The sequence below is a fragment of the Mastacembelus armatus genome, chromosome 21 (assembly GCF_900324485.2).
Source record: "Mastacembelus armatus chromosome 21, fMasArm1.2, whole genome shotgun sequence".
NCBI lineage: Eukaryota > Metazoa > Chordata > Actinopteri > Synbranchiformes > Mastacembelidae > Mastacembelus > Mastacembelus armatus.
Window position 1 is genome coordinate 3,051,464 of NC_046653.1, and position 20,477 is coordinate 3,071,940.

Below are 20,477 nucleotides of genomic sequence, written 5' to 3' on the forward strand. Positions count from 1 at the left end.
ACTATCCTCATGTCCCCCTTCACTACATCCAAGAACCTCCTCTTTGGTCTTCCTCTAGGCCTCCTTCCTGGCAGCTCTAACCTCAGCATCCTTTTACCAATGTATTCACTGTCCCTCCTCTGAACATGTCCAAACCATCTGAATCTGGCTTCCCTGGCTTTTTCTCCAAAACATCTAACATCAGCTGTCCCTCTGATGTACTCATTCCTGATCCTATCCATCCTCGTTACTCCCAGAGAGAACCTCAACATCTTCAGCCCTGCTACCTCCAGCTCTGCCTCCTGTCTTTTTCTCAGTGCCACTGTCTCTAAACCAGACAACATTGCTGGTCTCACCACTGTCTTGTACACCTTTCCTTTCATTCTTGCTGACACTCTTTTGTCACACATCACACCCGACACTTTCCTCCACCCGTTCCAACCTGCTTGCACACGTCTCTTCACTTCTTTTCCACACTCTCCATTGCTCTGGACTGTTGACCCTAGGTCCTTAAAATCCTCCACCTTCTTCACCTCTACTCCCTGTAACCTCACCGTTCTACTTGAGTCCCTCTCATTTACACACATGTACTCTGTTTCACTGCGCCTAAACTTCATTCCTATCCTTTCCAGAGCAAACCTCCACCTCTCTAGTTTTTCCTCCACCTTGACCTCCTGTCACCCCTACAGTAAGACGTCCTGCTTCTGAAGAGTGCAGACGCTTTTCTGCTTGCTCTTGCCCGCCTTACTTTGCATTTATTCCTTTTCATTTCATTTTTTTTTTTTACCTAATGATACACGTTTTAACATTATTTTACCCTTTTTTAACTGGACTTTAACTGAATTTTATTGAGGATTTTTCTTTTCTTTTTAACAGCTAATCTGGCCTATTGAGTGACTACAGCCACAGATTGTTTATTTTTCAACATGTCTGGAAAAGAAAACACATTGTGCCAAAACTGCCAGATATATCTTCACGAATTCAGTGTGTTACAAATGCATATTCTTGCTCTGGAAGCTTCGTTGACGTTGGAAGCTTCGAACGTCATCACTGTTTCGCTTCGCGCTTCATTGCTTCAAAATCTTTCAAAGCTTTTCATTGGCTCATAGTCTTTCAATGTGTGTCATTGGCTCATGGCGTTTCAGTGCATTCTGAGGCAATGACAGCTTGACAGGTTTGACAGATTTGAGTGGTTTGGTGCCATACCAGCTATATAACATGCATCATTCTGCTTCAGGATTTGGAGAGTGAGAGTGAGAGTATTTTGGCAAGTTTCACAGCGAGTCCCACCAATAAGCGAGGTTCTAAGTTTGGGATCATTTTGATTTCAAGAGATCTGAACTTTTATTGCTGTCATGGGATTGAAACAGTGCCAGTGCTTCATTCGTGCTCTTTAGAGGTTGCTATGGCTTCAGTTGTCCACCAGATGTCACCGTCACTGAAGTCTTGAAGCTTTGAATCTTTTTCGGCACAATTGTCAGGAAAGCATCAGTGCTTCATGAGGCTTCACTTGCCCATCACTACTCTCTCACCAAGGCTCTTCTCCCACGATTGCTCAGTTTGGCTAGACGCCAGGTCTAGGAAGAGTTCTGGTCTTCCCAAACTTTTTTCATTTGAGGATTATGGAGGCCACTGTGCTCTTAGGAACCTTGGGTGCTGCAGAAATTCTTTTGTAACCTTGGCCAGATCTGTGCCTTGCCACAATTCTGTCTCTGAGCTCCTTGGGCAGTTCCTTCGACCTCATGATTCTCATTTGCTCTGACATGCACTGTGAGCTGTAAGATCTTATATAGACAGGTGTGTGCCTTTCCTAATCAAGTCCAATCAGTTTAATTAAACACAGCTGGACTCCAATGAAGGAGCAGAACCATCTCAAGGAGGATCAGAAGAAATGGACAGCATGTGAGTTAAATATGAGTGTCACTGTAAAGGGTCTGAATACTTATGACCATGTGATATTTCAGTTTTTCTTTTGTAATAAATTTGCAAAAATTTCTACATTTCTGTTTTTTTCTGTCAAGATGGGGTGCTGAGTGTACATTAATGAGAAATAAAATGAACTTTTTTGATTTTGGCAAATGGCTGCAATGACACAAAGAGTGAAAAATTTAAAGTGGTCTGAATACTTTCCGTACCCACTGTAAGTGCTGCGTTTCACACAGTGGACCATGTGATCCTGTTACAAAGGTAGAGAACTGGACAGGCATGTCCGGTACTGCCCTTAAATGGTTTAAGTCCTATCTTGAAGACAGGAAGTATTTCATTGAAATTGGTAACTGTGTCTCAGACCAAATGGCGTTGACATGTGGGACCAACTTGGGACCCCTTTTGTTCAATCTTAGATCTTAGATCCACCCCGGAGCAGATCTGCTCCTAAAGTTGTATGTCCAGATAGTTCACCAAAGATCGTCACACAAATTTGAATACAGTCTAACAAATTTTATATCTAATAAAAGCTTAAAGTCTCACGATTAAATTTTCAATTTAGGATTGAATAATCACAGCGACTACAGTTTCTTAATATTTAACAACAGTACAAATACAGTACAGTAGGCTGGTTCTTACCTTTCTGTCATGTTACTTCATACGTGTACTCAAACATGGAGTGTCGCATATCGTTTTGTTCATTAGAATCCATAGAACAAAGTGCACCCATGTTTTAGTCCAAAAGACGTAATATTATACAGTAAACCCATAAAACCCTCGTCCTCCTCATGAAAAGCTGTAATCCGCTTCGTTTTACGGTTGATTTCGCCGTTTATTCCACAAAGTTTGACATAGCAGGCTTCCGTGAACCACATGAGGCCTCAATTAAAATTGTCTGTTACGTTTCACAGCGTAACTAACCCTAAAACCAATGGAATTCGCAATTCGCACCCTCAGAGCAAATCCCAGTAAGGGGGCATAGACTAACTTTGATTGACAGTAGAATCAGCCAGTTGTATTGTTCGTCGATGATGACTGACGCATCTTGTAGCCAATGATGAGGCCTTTCCAACAGTATATGATACGTTATGTCAGATGACCCAACAGTGGGCTTTAAAGGGCCCCACTCCTTACTGTAAATGTTGCCTTGACAACGCTAGGCAAGCAGCGCTCGAAGCAAGAGGGGGAGGGGAGTCATATTTCACATTTTACAGTGCGCCGATAGTAAACTGGGAAGCTTTTGCTTCAAACGACACCAAGGTCATCAATATAACCCTTAAAATGTAAGAACATCAGCTAGTTTAATTTGGGTATGTGTTTTTCAGCCGTGTGCCGAAAAGGGGGCGGGATACCTAATTATGCAGCAATATTGTGTCCTACCATAACTATGCAGATGACACTCAGATATACATTTCACTCACAGCAGGTGAATATGAACCAGTCGATTCACTGTGTTACTGCCTCATTGAACAGATCACTGTGTGGATGTAAAACAACTTTCTCCAAATAAACAGTGACAAGACTGAAATAATCATCTTTGGTCCACAGAAACAAAGAGAAAGTGTCAGCAGACGCCTCGAGTCTCTTTCTGTAAAATTTAAAAATCAAGTTAGAAATATAGGTGTAATCATGGACTCAGACATGAATTTTAACCCATCCATCCATCCATTTTCTACCGCTTATCCGGGGCCGGGTCGCAGGGGCAGTAGCCGAATCAGGGATACCCAGACTTCCTTCTCCCTGGACACTTCCTCCAGCTCTTCCGGGGGGACACCGAGGCGTTCCCAGGCCAGCCGGGAGACAGAGTCCCTCCAGCGTGTCCTGGGTCTTCCCCGGGGCCTCCTCCCAGTGGGACATGCCCGGAACACCTCCCCAGGAAGGCGCCCAGGAGGCATCCGAAACAGATGCCCGAGCCACCTCAACTGACTCCTCTCGATGTGGAGGAGCAGCGGCTCTACTCCGAGCTCCTCCCGGGTGACCGAGCTCCTCACCCTATCTCTAAGGGAGCGCCCGGCCACCCTGCGGAGGAAGCTCATTTCAGCCGCTTGTATCCGCGATCTCGTTCTTTCGGTCATGACCCAGAGCTCATGACCATAGGTGAGAGTAGGAACGTAGATTGACCGGTAAATCGAGAGCTTCGCCTTCCGGCTCAGCTCCTTCTTCACCACAACGGACCGGTACACCGACCGCATTACTGCTGCCGATGCCCCGATCCGTCTGTCAATCTCACGTTCCGTCCTTCCCTCACTCGTGAACAAGACCCCGAGATACTTAAACTCCTCCACTTGAGGCAGGATCTCTCCCCTGGCCTGGAGGTGGCCCCTTATGGAGCGACAATCAAAGACCATGACGTCGCCCGGCATGGCGAAGCCGGGGCCCCACCCTGGAGCCAGGCCTGGGGTTCGGGCTCGTAGGCGAGCGCCTGGTGGCTGGGTCTCCCCCCATGGGGCCCAGCCGGGCAAAGCCCGAAAGAGTGACGTGGGGCCGTCCTTCTGTGGACCCACCACCCGCAGGAGGATCCATAAGGGGCCGGTGCATAGTGGATCGGGCAGTGGTCGAGGACGGGGACCTTGGCGACCCGATCCCTGGATGCTGAAACTGAATTTTAACCACCACATTAAATCATCAATAACATCCTCAGCATTTTATCATCTCAAAAACATTGCCAGAATCAAAGGGATCATATCTAAACCAGACTTGGAGAGACTCATCCATGTATTTATCTCTAGCAGGTTAGATTATTGTAACGGCCTGTTCACAGGGCTCTCAAAAAGAGCTATGAGGCAGTTGCAGTACATTCAGAACGCTGCTGCTCGGGTCCTGACTAGAACCAGGAAGTACAACCACATTACTCCTGTTCTCAGATCTCTGCGCTAGCTTCTTGTCGCTCAGAGAATAGACTTTAAAACAGCACTGCTTGTGTACAAGTCTCTTCATGGCTCAGCACCACAGTACATCTCGGACATGTTGATGCCATATGAACCATCTCGAACTCTGAGAACATCAGGGACAGGCCTTCTGCTCGTGCCCAGAGTCAGGACTAAACAGGGAGAAGCAGCATTTCAGTTCTATGCAGCTAAACCCTGGAATAATCTTCCTGATGATGTTAGACAAGCTCCATCTCTGGCAATGTTTAAGTCCAAGCTAAAAACCTTTCTTTTTAGCATGGCATATAACATATGGCAACTGACTTTATTTATTTATCTGCACTGTCTCCTTTAATTTTATTTCAAGTTCATCTCCCACTATTTGCTGTTTCTTATTTTGATTTTTGCCTATGTACTTTTAACTTGTCTTTTATTTCTGTAAAGCAATTTGAATTACTCTGTGTATGAATTGTGCTATATAAATAAACTTGCTTTGCCTTGCCTTGCCTTACAGCACCTCACCAATGTCTCACAGTTCTCATACATGTCCTGCACCACTCGAACATACTTCTCTGCCACTCCAGACTTCCTCATACAAAACCACAGCTCCTCTTTCGGCACCCTGTCATACGCTTTTTCCAAATCTACAAAGACACAATGCAGCTCCTTCTGGCCTTCTCTGTACTTCTCCATCAGCATTCTCAAAGCAAATATTGCATCTGTGGTTCTCTTTCTTGGCATGAAACCATACTGCTGCTCACAAATGCTCACTTCTGACCTCAGCCTAGCCTCCACTACTCTTTCCCATAACTTCATTGTGTGACTCATCAGCTTTGTTCCTCTGTAGTTTCCACAACTCTGCACGTCTCCCTTGTTCTTAAAAATGGGCACCAGTACACTTCTCCTCCATTCCTCAAGCATCCTCTCACTCTCCAAGATCTTGTTAAGTAGCCCAGTAAAAAACTCTACTGCCACCTCTCCTAAACACTTCCATACCTCCACAGGTATGTCATCCAGACCAACTGCCTTTCCACTCTTCATCCTCTTCAACGCCTTCCTCACTTCATCCTTACTGATCTTTGCTACTTCCTGCTCCACTTCCTATCTCCAACTTATCATACAAATCCTCATACGCCCTTGTTTGGCCTTTGCCACCTCTACCTTCACTTTACGCTGCATCTCCCTGTACTCCTGTCTGTTCTCTTCTGTCCTCTGTGTCCCACTTCTTCTTATCTAACCTTTTCCTCTTAACACACTCCTGAAGTTCCTCATTCCACCACCAAGTCTCCTTATCTGCTTTCCTCTTTCCAGATGACACAACCAAGTACGCTCCTACCTGTCTCCCTGATCACTTTAGCTGTAGCTGTCCAGTTGTCTGGAAGAACCTCCTGACCTCCCAGAGACTGTTTCAGCTCCTCCCTGAAAGCCACACAACACTCTTCCTTTTTCAACTTCCACCACTTGGTCCTCTGCTCTGCCCTTGTCCTCTTCATCTTCCTCACCACCAGTCATCCTACACACCACCATCCTATGCTGTCTGGCTACACTCTCCCCAACCACTACTTTGCAGTCACTGATCTCTTTCAGGTTGAAATGTCTGCACAACATGTAATCAACTTGTGTGCTCCTGCCTCCACTCTTATATGTCACCCTATGTTCCTCCCCTTTCTGGAAAAATGTGTTCACTACAGCCATTTCCATCCTTTTTGCGAAGTCTACCACCATCTGTGTTAGGCCCCGAGATCTCCGTTTCCTGTCTGTCCCTTATTTTGGTTAGTTTCCTGTGTTGCGGTTCTGTTTGTATTAATCCAACTGTTTTCGTTTGCTCATTAGTCATATTCCGTTCACCTGTGTTAATTTGTCTTTAGTTCTGTGTATATATATCTCCTGTGTTCCTTTGTTCCCTGCCGGGGCATTATAGTGTGTAGGTGATGCTTACCACAGCCCGTGTTTCGTGTTCCAGTTCTTGTCCTGCCTGCCTGCCTGCCTGCCTGCCTGCCTGCCCACCATGATAAAACAGCTTGAACCCGGCTCCTAAATTATGGACCTTGCTACCTTTCCACCTGGTCCTGAACACACAAGATATCCACCTTTCTTCTCTCCATCATATCAGCCAACTCTCTAGTTTTCCCTGACAAAGTCCCTACATTCAAAGTCCCTACTCTAAGTCCTACACTCCTGCCCTTCCTCTTCTCTCTTTGCCTATGAACACGCCTTCCTCCTCTCCTGCTTTGACCAACAGTAGTCCAGTTTCCACTGGCACCCTGTAAGTCAACAGCACCAGTGGCGGTCGTTGTTAACCTGGGCCACGACTGATCCGGTATGGAAGTCATATTTGTGATTTGCATGTTTGATTTAGCTTAAATTTTACGTCGGATGCCCTTCCTGACACAATCCTCTGCATTTACCCAGACTTGGGACCGGCACATGAAGACACTGGATTGTGCCCCCCTGTGGTTGCATTATAATGATACAAAAAATGTACTTTAGAAAACAATATAGGTAGTGTTTTTTGTTTTTTTTAAGTAGCCACAAAGGGCATCTGTAAAACATCTACAAATAAAACAAACAATAAAGGGAAAATTACTGTGTGTTACTCAAAATCAATTATGCCTACTGTTATTTGGAAGAATGTTAGGGTACAAAAGAAGGGAAGGAGGGGCAGAAGAGGAGGTGGAGAGAATAATGACAAGGAGGTGGAGTGTTTACCAATAAAATAAGGAGGTGGGAGAGGCATTAGACACAGATCAGCAGTGCACACAGCAACGTCTGTGGCTCTCAATTCATGACATGGCAACAAAGATCATCTACTTCACAGTGAATGGAAGACCAGAGCAGGCTGAGTTCCCTCTGGATTGCCCTACCCAGGATGTCAAAGGTAGGACTGTCTTACTATTGAATGCTCTCATTCTTAGAAAAGGATTCTAAAACATGTGTGCGGAGTGAACCTATCCATACATATTCACATGCGCAACTATAGTGTTCAAGAATTCACATCTGCTTCTGTGATATGAACTAAAATAAATTTCATGGACGTCTGCCAAACTTCTTCAGTGTTACTAACCGAAAGATGCAAAATGTATCTGATCTCTTATGATGAGCATTTCACACAGAGTAATCATTTAAATTTCATTAACAGAGACCAATTCAGTGACAGGTTCTAACAGATTGGATTCATAGATCATGAGACACGCAGATAAAAGAACTGTGTACATGTTATGTCTGAGCTGCAGGCAGTGATACAGCTGCCACTGACAGCTCCTCACTCATCACATCAGGTCGAGGCTTTCTCCAGCACTGGTTTCACATATGAAGTCACATTTTATAGAGTTCATACTGTAAATAACTAATGGCTGTGTTGCTTTTAATAAGTCATTAACACTACATTACTACAGTTTTATATTTATAGCAGTGACAAGGCAGATAGTACATTAGGTTGCCAGTTGGTAATACTGCAGATGCACATTTTAATAACCCAATAAGATATTATGAAAGGGTTGTGAAAAAAATCTGACTAAATTTGGTCCAGTTTCTGTGCAATCATTTTTTCATCCATCCATCCATTTTCTTCCACTTTATCCGGGGGATATCGCGGGGCAGTGGCCTAAGCAGGAATGCCCAGACTTCCTTCTCCCTGGTCACTTCCTCCAGTTTTCCCAGATGACACTAAGGCGTTCCCAAACCAGCCAAGAGACATAATCCCTCCAGCATGTCCTGGGTCTTCCCAGGGTGGGACATGCCCTGAACACCCCTCCAAGGATGTATCCAGGGGGCATCCAGAATAGATGCCCGAGCTACCTCAGCTGCTCAGCTCTCTCGAGGAGCACCACGGGGGTGGCACTGGCTACCCCTAAACTCTGATTGGCCCCGCTGCCTGCAAAATTTCGGGCTCCATCATTGGAGATTAATTTCGTTAACACAGCTGTGAAGGTTGCTAGGGCGACAGGAGCTGAGCTTCGTCACTCAACGGTAGGGGCGGGAACAGTCGAAATCAGGAAATCCTCTGTAGACTAGACCGTCTCAGTCTAGACTAGACCGTCCACCTGAATGACTGAGAACCTTCACAAACATATTGTATATGATGTTTTTGGATTATTATTGCTGCTGTATGAATGGGTGTGTTGCATTTACTGCATTTTACCTACTTCATATTCTGTTAGCTAGTTTAATCTACAGTAATGTATCAGATTGTATAAGATTATCATATACTTGTAGTGTTTCTGTTCTGTAAACCTTGTAGTTCTAAAAAGTCAACTTTTCACCAGCTCAGAAAACACAATGTATTTCCAGCTAGTCCAGGAGGGTATTGTAGTTTATATATATATATATATATATATATATGATATGTAGGATTATTTTCACACATAAAGAGGACTATTTAATCCTTCTGTTTGTCACAAACATTCAAATCAACACATTTATAGATGCATAATTTCCAATGAACAGGAAGGGAATGAAAAATCTTCATCTAAAAAGAAGCTAAAGTAGTTAGTATTTAGTTAGTATAAACTAAGCTAAACTAAGATTTACTAGCTTTTCCTCTTCCTCTTTTTCTAATCCTAACCACATAGTTTTTCTTGCACATTGATGTTTGAGCTATAAATATTGTGTAGAATTATTTCAGAGGACGTAGTGGGAAATTAATGCAGAGCTGTCCCTTTCAGATCTGTTCCGTACTGCAGCTGAGGCAGGACCCCATGACATCCTGAAGCTATACAATCCCAAAGGCAACATCATCAACATCTCCCCGAATCTGGAGCCCAACAGCCCAAACTCCTATTACAAGTTAGAGGTGGTGGCAGCCGACTGCAATAGTGAGCCGTTAGGTATCTATAACTTAGCATCAGAGGAGTGGCAGTGCTCAGGTTTATGTTAAAACTATTGACTGTCTGCGTCTTTTCTTGTCATTTCAGGTGCAGAGCTTGCTGGTGCACTAGGATTTGACCTTGCTTCCATGGAGAAAAGGTAAGCAAGGTGGGAAATCAGAGTAACCGGATATATTCATTGATATTTGTAAAGAAAAATGTCAGTTACTGCAAAGTAGTGGTTGGGGAGAGTGTAGCCAGACAGCATAGGATGGTGGTGTGTAGGATGACTGGTGGTGAGGAAGATGAAGAGGACAAGGGCAGAGCAGAGGACCAAGTGGTGGAAGTTGAAAAAGGAAGAGTGTTGTGTGGCTTTCAGGGAGGAGCTGAAACAGTCTCTGGGAGGTCAGGAGGTTCTTCCAGACAACTGGACAGCTACAGCTAAAGTGATCAGGGAGACAGGTAGGAGCGTACTTGGTGTGTCATCTGGAAAGAGGAAAGTAGATAAGGAGACTTGGTGGTGGAATGAGGAAGTTCAGGAGTGTGAAAAGGTTAGCTAAGAAGAAGTGGGACACTGAGAGGACAGAAGAGAACAGACAGGAGTACAGGGAGATGCAGCGTAAGGTGAAGGTCGAGGTGGCAAAGGCCAAACAAAGGGTGTATGAGGATTTGTATGATAGGTTGGACACCAAGGAGGGAGAGGTGGATCTGTACAGGTGAGGCAGAGAGACAGAGATGGGAAGGATGTGCAGCAGGTTAGGGTGATTAAGGACAGGGATGGAAATGTGTTGACAGGTGCCACAAGTGTGATGGAAAGATGGAAGGAATACTTTGAAGAGTTGATGAATGAGGAAAATGTTAGAGAGCACAGAGTAGAAGAGGTGACTGTTGTGGAGCAGGAAGTAGCAAAGATCAGTAAGGATGAAGTGAGGAAGGCATGCCTGAGGAATGGAGGAGAAGTGTACTGGTGCCCATCTTTAAGAACAAGGGAGACGTGCAGAGTTGTGGAAACTACAGAGGAACAAAGCTGATGAGTCACACAATGAAGTTATGGAAAAAAGTAGTGGAGGCTAGGCTGAGGTCAGAAGTGAGCATTTGTGAGCAGCACACAGATGCAATATTTGCTTTGAGAATGCTGATGGAGAAGTACAGAGAAGGCCAGAAGGAGCTGCATTGTGTCTTTGTAGATTTGGAAAAAGCGTATGACAGGGTGCCAAGAGAGGAGCTGTGGTTTTGTATGAGGAAGTCTGGAGTGGCAGAGAAGTATGTTCGAATGGTGCAGGAAGACAGGAGGCAGAGCTGGAGGTAGCAGAGCTGAAGATGTTGAGGTTGTCTCTGGGAGTGATGAGGATGGATAGGATCAGGAATGAGGACATCAGAGGGACAGCTCATGTTAGATGTTTTGGAGAAAAAGCCAAAGAAGCCAGATTGAGATGGTTTGGACATGTTCAGAGGAGGGACAGTGAATACATTGGTAAAAGGATGCTGAGATTAGAGCTGCCAGGAAGGAGGCCTAGAGGAAGACCAAAGAGGAGGTTCTTGGTTGTAGTGAAGGAGGACATGAGGATAGTTGGTGTGGGTGAGGATACAGAGGATAGGGTTAAATGGAGGCAGATGATTCGCTGTGGAGACCCCTGAAGGGAGCAGGGAAAAGAAGAAGATTTGTAAAGAAATATGTAATATTAAATGTGAAAAAGTCAGTAATAAATCAGTTTATTCTGCAAGAAGTCACAGATCACAAGGTAGAGGTTATATATATACAGTATATTGGAACATGAAGGCCAGATTGCTACTACAGCACAATCCGGAGGTATAGATGAATATCTAATGACTGAGCACATCACTGATGGTATGTGACCACAGATTGCAGGGCCTGGAGAAGAAAATCCTGATCGAGGCCGCTGAGACTCCTGCAATTGTGTATGAGATGAAGAAACAGGTGGATTCATTCCGGGAGAAACTAGAGGTATGGCTACAGCATAAAGCTTCTCTGTGATTCTCAACCCTCCAAGGCAGAGATAATTGGTCTTTATTCACATTCTTTCCCAGAGCGTGGAGCATCTGAGCTGGCTCGGATTGTTTAAAGACCTGTCGGAGGGAACACATAAGCCCTCCCCATTCTACCACAAGAGAACACTGCATCAAACCAGGGAGGAGTGTGAGCATGTACGGGAAAAGTTCCTCCAAATGAGGCAAGTTCACACACAAAACTCATTCAAAGTATAGAATTTCTGTTCTTCATATCTTTCATTCTTGAATATCTAGTTATCATGCCTGCTGTCACCTTTCCAGCTCTCTGGAGGTATCAGAAGAAGTGCGGCAGTATTTAAAGACCCCAACCTTTGATAACTGGTGAGTTGGATTTAAATGGCAGGAGTTTAGCTGTGGAGATGGATGTATGTGTGCACCTGTATGATCACAAATCAGTGCATCTGATTCTTCAGCGTGCAGGCAGTGGCAGACCAGTCAGCTAATGACAGTCGTGCCCAACGAGCACCTCTGATGCATTTGTGAATAGGAGCTCTCAGCCTTTTCTTCTGATCAACACCCTAATCTCAATATGAATAGGCCTGCAGAGGACTCACAAATCAAAAGATGGTCTTCAAAAAAGCCCTACTCAGCACACCATGTTTGAAGTGAGCTTCGGGTGGGCTGTATTCATTGGGGGCTTGGTCATTTCATTTGTCCAAAAGCTTTTAAAGCAAACCCACAATGCTGGAGGTGGACATATATGAGCACAGGCTACAAAACAAGAACTGAAGCTTGGGGCATCACATAATCATAGTAAATGATTCTTTTGAAACCCTGATAAAATAGACTTTTCTTTTCTCGTGGCTTAGTGGCCACAGGAGTATAATGAAAATTATGGCTAGCATTATTCTATATTTTTGCTATTGTGAGTGAGAAAAAAATTGAACACACATTTAGTTTTTTATTGTCCAGTCATTTTAAAGACGAAACAGAAAGACTGACCGTGCTGAACGAAACATCCCATTCTCAGACTGTCAGCTTTACAGTGTGTCTTTCCAAGATATAAGCACTAGTAGGCAGTTGAGGAGAGTTTTGCTCCACGTTAAACACCATGCAGGAATCTAACTGAAGCCACACACCCTTCCCATTTCCAAGTACCTTCCCATGATGTTGTGTATTTTGTGTGTATCTATATAGGCAGTGGGAGGACGCAGAGATTATGGTGCTCCTGCAGGTCATGTATACAGATTTAGATTTCATAGCCACCTTCAGTATTGAGTCTGATGTACTGCAGCAGTTCCTGTTCGAAGTCTACCGAAGATACAATAATATCCCATTCCACAATTTCAAACACTGCTTCTGTGTTACCCAGATGGTAAGTGTGTGCATCTGTGTGTGTGTTAAAATGAAATTCCGTCAGGGAAAACCACAAAAAGCACAGTTGTGTGTTTAATTATGAATCTGTGCAGTTGCTGATGAAGGTCAGGGGTAGAGAGACAGTCAGACTTTGCACCCTGTAAGGTTTCAGCACACTGGTTGCTTTAGTTACCTACACCAACATAAATAATGTGTAGTGTTTATGGCCTGGACAAAAAAGTCTATTAAATTATTTTGTTTATCAATTATTTTAATAAGAGTTGATGGAACACTTCTTGTTCCAAAATGCAACAGAACATCCCATTCTGTACAGCCCTGTTTGTTGATCTCTGAACAGATGTATGGTTTGATCTGGCTGACTGATCTGAGGAGTAAGATGGACAGCATTGACCTGCTTATCATGCTGACCTCGGCAGTCTGCCACGACCTCGACCACACAGGATACAACAATGCCTATCAGGTATATGAAATACTGTCTTTGTGTATCCAGACAGTTTCCTTGCAGATGCACAATAAAAAATGAAAATTTAGCACTAAAGGGAAAGCCAGGCAGTATTTTTTTCTTTCTATTACTGTTTGAAAGCAGTCACCATTCATCCATCCATCCATTATCTCTACCCGCTTGTTAATATTTAGGGTCACAGGGATCTGCTGGAGCATATCCCAGCTCGCTGTGGGTGAAACTGCCTTTCACACCCTGGACAGGTCTCCAGTCCATCACAGGGCATTCACCATTCATTGAAATGCTATTTCTGCTAACTGCTTCAACATCAACTCTACTTAATGCTAATCAGAAACTCCAATAAAATAATCTCTGATCATCCTTTCAGATAAATGCTCGGACTGAGCTTGCTCTTCGCTACAATGATATCTCCCCACTGGAGAACCATCACTGTGCTGTAGCGTTTGAAATCCTTGAGATGGTAAGGACAACAACATGTTAGTTTACCATCCCAGCTGCCATTTCAGTTCGAAGTAAACCTTGACAGAATGGAGGCTCTTGACAGTAAAAGTAAAAACATGAATTTGTGTTTTGTAGACCGAGAGTAACATCTTCAGAAACCTGCCCATGGATCAATACAAACGGATAAGAGAGGGAATAATAAAGTAACATCATCTTTCAAATTCTTTTAGCATGCACATTTACTCCCATTATTTAGTCATAATATGACATAATTATACAATGTGCGTTGTATTCTGTCGTAATTGCAGATGTATTCTAGCCACTGACATGACAAGGCACAATGAGATTCTCAACAAGTTCAAGTCAATCCTGCCTGCTTTCAACTTTTCCAACAGGGACCACAAAGATGTGGTAAGAGGAGTGCAGATGTTAAACACAACAGAGCATGCCACTGTGGAAATGTGATCAGTGGGCACACCTATTAAGGAATTTAGGTAACATCCTGCTTGGCAAGGCTGTTTAATTATTGTGAATGATGTTTAAGCATTTTTAAAGTTAAAATAGTTTAAATAGTTTAAACCATTTTTATACACTGACACACAGATAAACACAAACACAATCATTCATACACATAAACATACAGACACACTCAGATAGTTTTCATTGCATTCTTTCAGAATAAAAGCCAAGAAACAGCAACATGAGCTTAAAATGGACATTGGTTATTGACAAACAGCTTCAGGCACCAACTGAGGCTATTTTAAATGTCAACTTTGTTCTTCTCCCAGCCAGACATTTTTGTACTTTCACAATAAAAGTCTACAGTTATTTATAGGAAGTTACTTTTGTGTTGCAAAGTATAGCAAATATTCCAAATTAAAGTTCTGATCTTTAATCAAGGTTATGTGAGTCTCCTGCAGCATACTGCCGTTTCAAAATAAAAGCTTTTTTATTATGTGGTTTCAAAATAAAAGCTAAGAAATGCTAATATTTGGTCTTTTCCAGCACAGTTTTCTCTTCCAGCCTTTTTATCAATGCATATCAGTTTATTCTTTACTCATGCTGTTTTCATTTCTTCCATTTTCCCTGTTTTCAGTCTTTCCTTCCTTCTCTTCTTTCTGTATAAGAAAACCTTTCTTCAAATATTCTGGCTTTGGTTGCACATCATTTACCCTTTATATTTTAAATCAATGTTTATCGGTTTTTAAACTACACATTTTTTCTTTCTATACAGGATTTATATAATTTCACTTTTTTGCTCTTTTTCTTTTTTTTAACTCATAATCAATTCCTTTAGTTCTTCGTTCCTTCACTTCTATCCTACTACAAAGTTCCTTCTCTACATTGTCTTCTTGTAAATTAGTGTAACACTTCATTCTTTAGCAAGTTAAAGCCATTTTATTTTTTTCTTTCTTGCTTGGCAGATCATCATTCTCTTTCCACCCTTTTCAGCAATGTTCAACAGTTTTTTAGCTAAACAAGTTACGTTGCCAACTCCAGTTTTACATTTCAGCTTCCAGGATGCTTCAGCATTGCATTTTATCCTTCAGCTTATTCAGCAATGCATTTCAGCAATTTTCAGCATTATTCAGCATTATTGGGCAGGACCATTCAGATTTCAGCATTCACACGCATTTTCAGCAGGAAATGTGTTTGTCTAGTTGACCTTTGAAAGCCTTGGCAGTTGGAATCAGGGCCATCCAGACATAAGGGTGGTCTGGATACCTGTGTTATGCACATGCATGAAGCAACATGTTTTGTGTTTTTTTTTTTCTTGTGCCCACAGCTGATGATGATCCTGATCAAAGTGAGTGACATATCCAATGAGGCACGGCCTATGGAGGTGGCTGAGCCCTGGCTGGACTGCCTTTTACAGGAATTCTACAACCAGGTGCTGATCTAAACTGTATGTTAAGACTTTTAATACTGTGGCAACATCAAAATATTAGTAGTATTTACTGTTTGTGTGTAATAGTTTTTGCAACATATTTGCTGGCAAAAGTTTTGTTAACTTAATTCAAGATCTAATTTTGTATGACACAATTTAAAGTGATGCTGCATGGTATTGTATTGGACTAATATGTTTAGTTTAAGCTGTCTCACCTAAGAGCAACAGTGAAGTGACAGAAGGCAGCCCTATAACATTCATTCCAGATGTGCTGTCTTCTGTCCTCAGAGTGATGTGGAGAAGCTAGAGGGTCTTCCAGTCACCCCCTTCATGGATCGTGACAAAGTAACTAAACCATCATCCCAAACAGGCTTCATCAGATTTGTCCTACTGCCACTCTTCATTGAACTAGCCAACCTCTTCCCCTGCCTGGAGGTAATTCCTTTTTAAAAAAACCCACAAATATTCAGATATAAAATGCATTAATTTTGTGTTAATTCTGCAGCAACACATTATTGACCCAGTACGAAAGGCTCTGGACTACTACACAGAGATGGAGAAAGCCCTGGAGAGAGAGAAACAGAACCGAGCTCAGAGTGAGAATGCAGCCAAGAGCAAGGAAACGCCTGTGGGTGCAGCCCACAGCTGCACAAATGCTGGGCCTGAAGCCTCGTAACTAGGCGCACACTGACCTGTGGAAGACAACACATTTTAAAAACTGATCACAGCCGTTTTATCTTTCAGAGCCTGAAGAGGAAAAATTGTTATGCTGGCAAGGAAAAAAAAAGAAAATCAAAGAGGGAAATTTTTAATTTTGAACCAATATTTGTTCCTGTTGCTGTTCTTTCAATAGGATACATTTCCAACATAAGAAAATATGCCAGAATTAGATTTTATAATTAAGACAATCTTTTTACATGACAATGCATTTCAAGGTAGTTTAGACAAAATGGCCTTTAACGTGACAGTGTTGTTTGTTTTGGAAGAAATAAATTTAGTATGCTGTGAGTTGGTTTGGTCATTGCATGAGTAGTGTGTGGTTAACACTCACCTTGACTTTTCCTTAAGGGGCATTTGAGGTGAAATTGTACCTGTAGTAACAACTACTGTATTGTATGTTCCTGTTGTGTTTTTTTGGGGGGTGTGATTAAATAAATACTAGATGTGTTAGAGGGGATTTGATCTTTGAAATGGGTCAAATCAGCATGTGATATGGTCTATGGTTTATTTGCCATAATGTCTATGGTTCTCAGTCCACTTTTCCAGCTGTTATGATGTGAAGGTGTTAAACTGACAGGACAGCTCTCACGTCAGTGGAAGACTCAGGATGAGCACTCTGAACCGTGCTGACAACCTACTTTAGTACAGAGTATAATACAACAACTCACCCGGATTGTGCCCTGAAGACAGAGGGATGTATTGGGTGATGTATGGAAAACTGAGCTATTATTATAGAGTTTTAAATTTTATCACAACTCAGCATATTCATTTTTTTTGTCATCTTGAAAACTAGTTGGTTAACATCTGTAACAATGTGACACAATAATGTGTATTCACATTATGTTTTTGTACTGTTTGTAATGAGAAAGTTTGACTTTAGAAATAACTTTAAGTTACAATTACCCTCACGCCTGTAGGTGGCGCATTACTACGTGAGACGGTATAGTGAGGTCAGAGGCCCTCGGGTCCAAGCGAGGAGAAGACAAACCCCACCCGCCTTGTCTCATCGCTTCTCTGTAGTTTACAGGTTAGTAACTGAGTAAAAATTATACAAATGGGTCATAACACATTAATGTTAAACACAGTTAGGCGTGAATGATTGAATCAGTCGGTAAATGCTGGATTGAGTTGAGTAATGTGGAAAGATGTGAATAAGTCAATGCGAGACTGTGTGCGCCATTTTAAATTAATCATACATTTAGTTTGTGCTCCCTTATGATAAATTAAGCTCCAGATAATGTCCTGACATTGTGTATATGTGAATATGTAGTAAATAGTAAATAGAGTGCAGGTTGTATCTTTATTGGTTAAAATGGAAAATATTAAAAATAATTCTTGATATTGCTAGTCGTGAGTAAGTGGGTGGCGCTCATATATTTCATTACCCATTAAGCTAGGAGAGAACATGCTATTAAGTGAGTATGTTAAAAAGCAGTCCAGCTGAGAGTATAAAAGTATAAAGGCATTTTGGTTAAAAGCAATGAAATTCCACGGTAACTCATATTGTTTGAACTGTGGAATGTAAAATGTAATGATAGTAAATGCACAGAGATTGAGATGTTAACCCCCGTGCTGTTTTCATCTACCAAGGGTCATTTTTCACTCTTAATTTGGCCATAACCTTCACTGTATTTCAGCAAATGGAATGATTTTTGGCGACAAACCTTAATTTGACATAAGATTTTGGAAATATGATAGAAATTTGCCATAGGTAAATAATACACTGTGGGCAAATTCACTACCCTTTGGTTATGTTCAGGATGAAAACGTCCACTAAGGTAAACTGCTGTAAAATTATATCAGATAAATATTTTTTCAACTTTTTTGCAGGCGTTCTGATCAAGATTATTAAATGTTTTAAAAAAAAAATTATTTATCAGATAAAAATATGTATCTGATATATTTTTACAGCAGTTTATTTTAGTGGATGTTTTCATCCGGAACATAATGAAAGGGTAGTGAATTTGCCCACAGTGCACAAGGGTTAATGACTACTGTACATGGAGACATTTTATTGTATACTTGTGCATATTGAAGAAACAGTTGTTATACCGTAAATTGAAAATACATGTGATTGTAAAAAAACCTCATCAGCCACCCGTCTCATAATTTCTCTGTATTTTACAGGAACATTTAATCTGCCCAACACGCCGAAAACCTGGGTCTTTTACAACACACTGCTCATGCTAGAAAAATTATTGAGACAGTACTGCATTTAAGTACAGTTTTTAGTTAAATTTTCCATCTAACATTGTTGCGACTAACAACAGTGATACCAGGAACAATGGGTTTTAACCATTAAAAACTGACTATGACAGACACAAACACATGCATTTTAAAAACTGCTCTGTCTATTGGATTAACTCACTAAATGTCATAAGGAGTAGAAGAGATTTCTGGACTGTAGGTGTCACCAGTCGGTCCTGTGATAGGACTATCATTATTGTCATTCACAGTATACACGCACATGGATTATGAGATAATTGGGTCTTTTTCTGTCTCTGTTCAGTCATTCTGTGCCTTTTTTAGTGACTTTTTTCTTGTTTTGCGGCTTTTTGTAATTGTTTTGTAGTCTTTTAATTGAGTTTGTATTAGATGTCAACAGCCCATTCACAGTTTTCTGGCTTAGGGGTGCCGGACCCTTTGGGGTCCTGGGCATGTGCCTTGTACACCTGTTCAGTATCCCTCCATGTAAAAACAGTGCTGCAAAAGTTCAGTCAGTAGGATTTTTTTCTTGGGGGCCAGATAGGAGCATAGACTATACTGTAGAAGGTTGGCATACTGAATTAACATGGAAATGTTTTAAAATGCCCTACGACAGTCCTTGATTTTACAGGTTAATAATAACCAGTAGGGTAAAATCTAAATAATAAGACTGACACTTTATTTTACACTACACTTGACAGTGTATTTACCTTAAAGTGGTAAAGTGTAACCTAAGATGGTTTATGTCCACAAAATAATGCTAAATTGAAAGTCTTCACACTATGGCATTGTTAACGTTTATTAACTGGAAATATATGCATCTATATATTTATATGCAAAATAAAAATCAAAATCCTATGTGACATCAATGCCAAAGGTGTATGTGAGGTGTAAACAATGTACAATAAACATTTAACAATGTGGCATCCAGAAATTGTACAAAATGATTAAACTCCTCTACATTTGTCGGACAGCTTTAGCTTCTTTTCAGATGAAGATTTTTCATTCCCTTCCTGTCCAGTGGAAACTATGCATCTCTAAATGTGTTGATTTGAATGTTCGTGACAAACAGAAGGATTAAATATTTCACAGACTTTGACAAGTCTGACTTGCAGGCTCTGTCCCATTTCAGGGGCTGCATCCTTCAAAGTACGTGGTCTACAAAGGCGCAGTCTTCGTAGACCCCGTAGACCGAGACGGTCTAGTCTACGGAGGACTTCCTGATTGCGACTGTTCCACCCCTACCGTTGAGTCATGAAGCTCGGCTCCTGTCGCCTAGCAACCTTGACAGCTGTGTTAACTAAATTAATCGCCAATGATGGAGCCAGAAATTTGATTTTTCTTAATTTATATTATTTTGGTAGAAAATTCACCACCAGTGTCAGTGAGCAATGTATCTCATTGTGTAACGTTTAGTGATGGGCAAATGATACCGAGGCTTCGGAGCTTGTGTCACTCTTCCTGAAGCGGAGTGATTCGATACACTGTGTCGGAGCTTGTATCAAAACACCAGTGTCACGTGACTGACTGTTTCGCTTCGCGCTTCATTGCTTCAAAATCTTTCAAAGCTTTTCATTGGCTCATAGTCTTTCAGTGTGTGTCATTGGCTCATGGCGTTTCAGTGCATTCTGAGGCAATGACAGCTTGACAGGTTTGACAGATTTGAGTGGTTTGGTGCCATACCAGCTATATAAGATGCATCATTCTGCTTCAGGATTTGGAGAGTGAGAGTGAGAGTATTTTGGCAAGTTTCACAGCGAGTCCCACCAATAAGCGAGGTTCTAAGTTTGGGATCATTTTGATTTCAAGAGGTCTGAACTTTTATTGCTATCATG

The 20,477-nt window shown here is 41.9% G+C and overlaps 1 protein-coding gene across 1 annotated transcript; it reads left to right on the forward strand.

Annotated features, from left to right (window-relative positions):
- The first annotated feature begins 7,562 nt into the window (after positions 1-7,562).
- Positions 7,563-19,900, forward strand: LOC113124040 (high affinity cGMP-specific 3',5'-cyclic phosphodiesterase 9A). The gene is made up of 15 exons (XM_026296503.1): positions 7,563-7,650; positions 9,437-9,598; positions 9,686-9,737; positions 11,441-11,543; positions 11,627-11,769; positions 11,870-11,929; positions 12,746-12,923; positions 13,263-13,385; positions 13,756-13,848; positions 13,965-14,032; positions 14,138-14,240; positions 15,616-15,720; positions 16,006-16,152; positions 16,223-16,345; positions 19,775-19,900. The coding sequence occupies exons 1-15, from the start codon at positions 7,563-7,565 to the stop codon at positions 19,898-19,900; spliced, it is 1,674 nt and encodes a 557-aa protein (XP_026152288.1).
- The last annotated feature ends 577 nt before the right edge of the window (positions 19,901-20,477 follow it).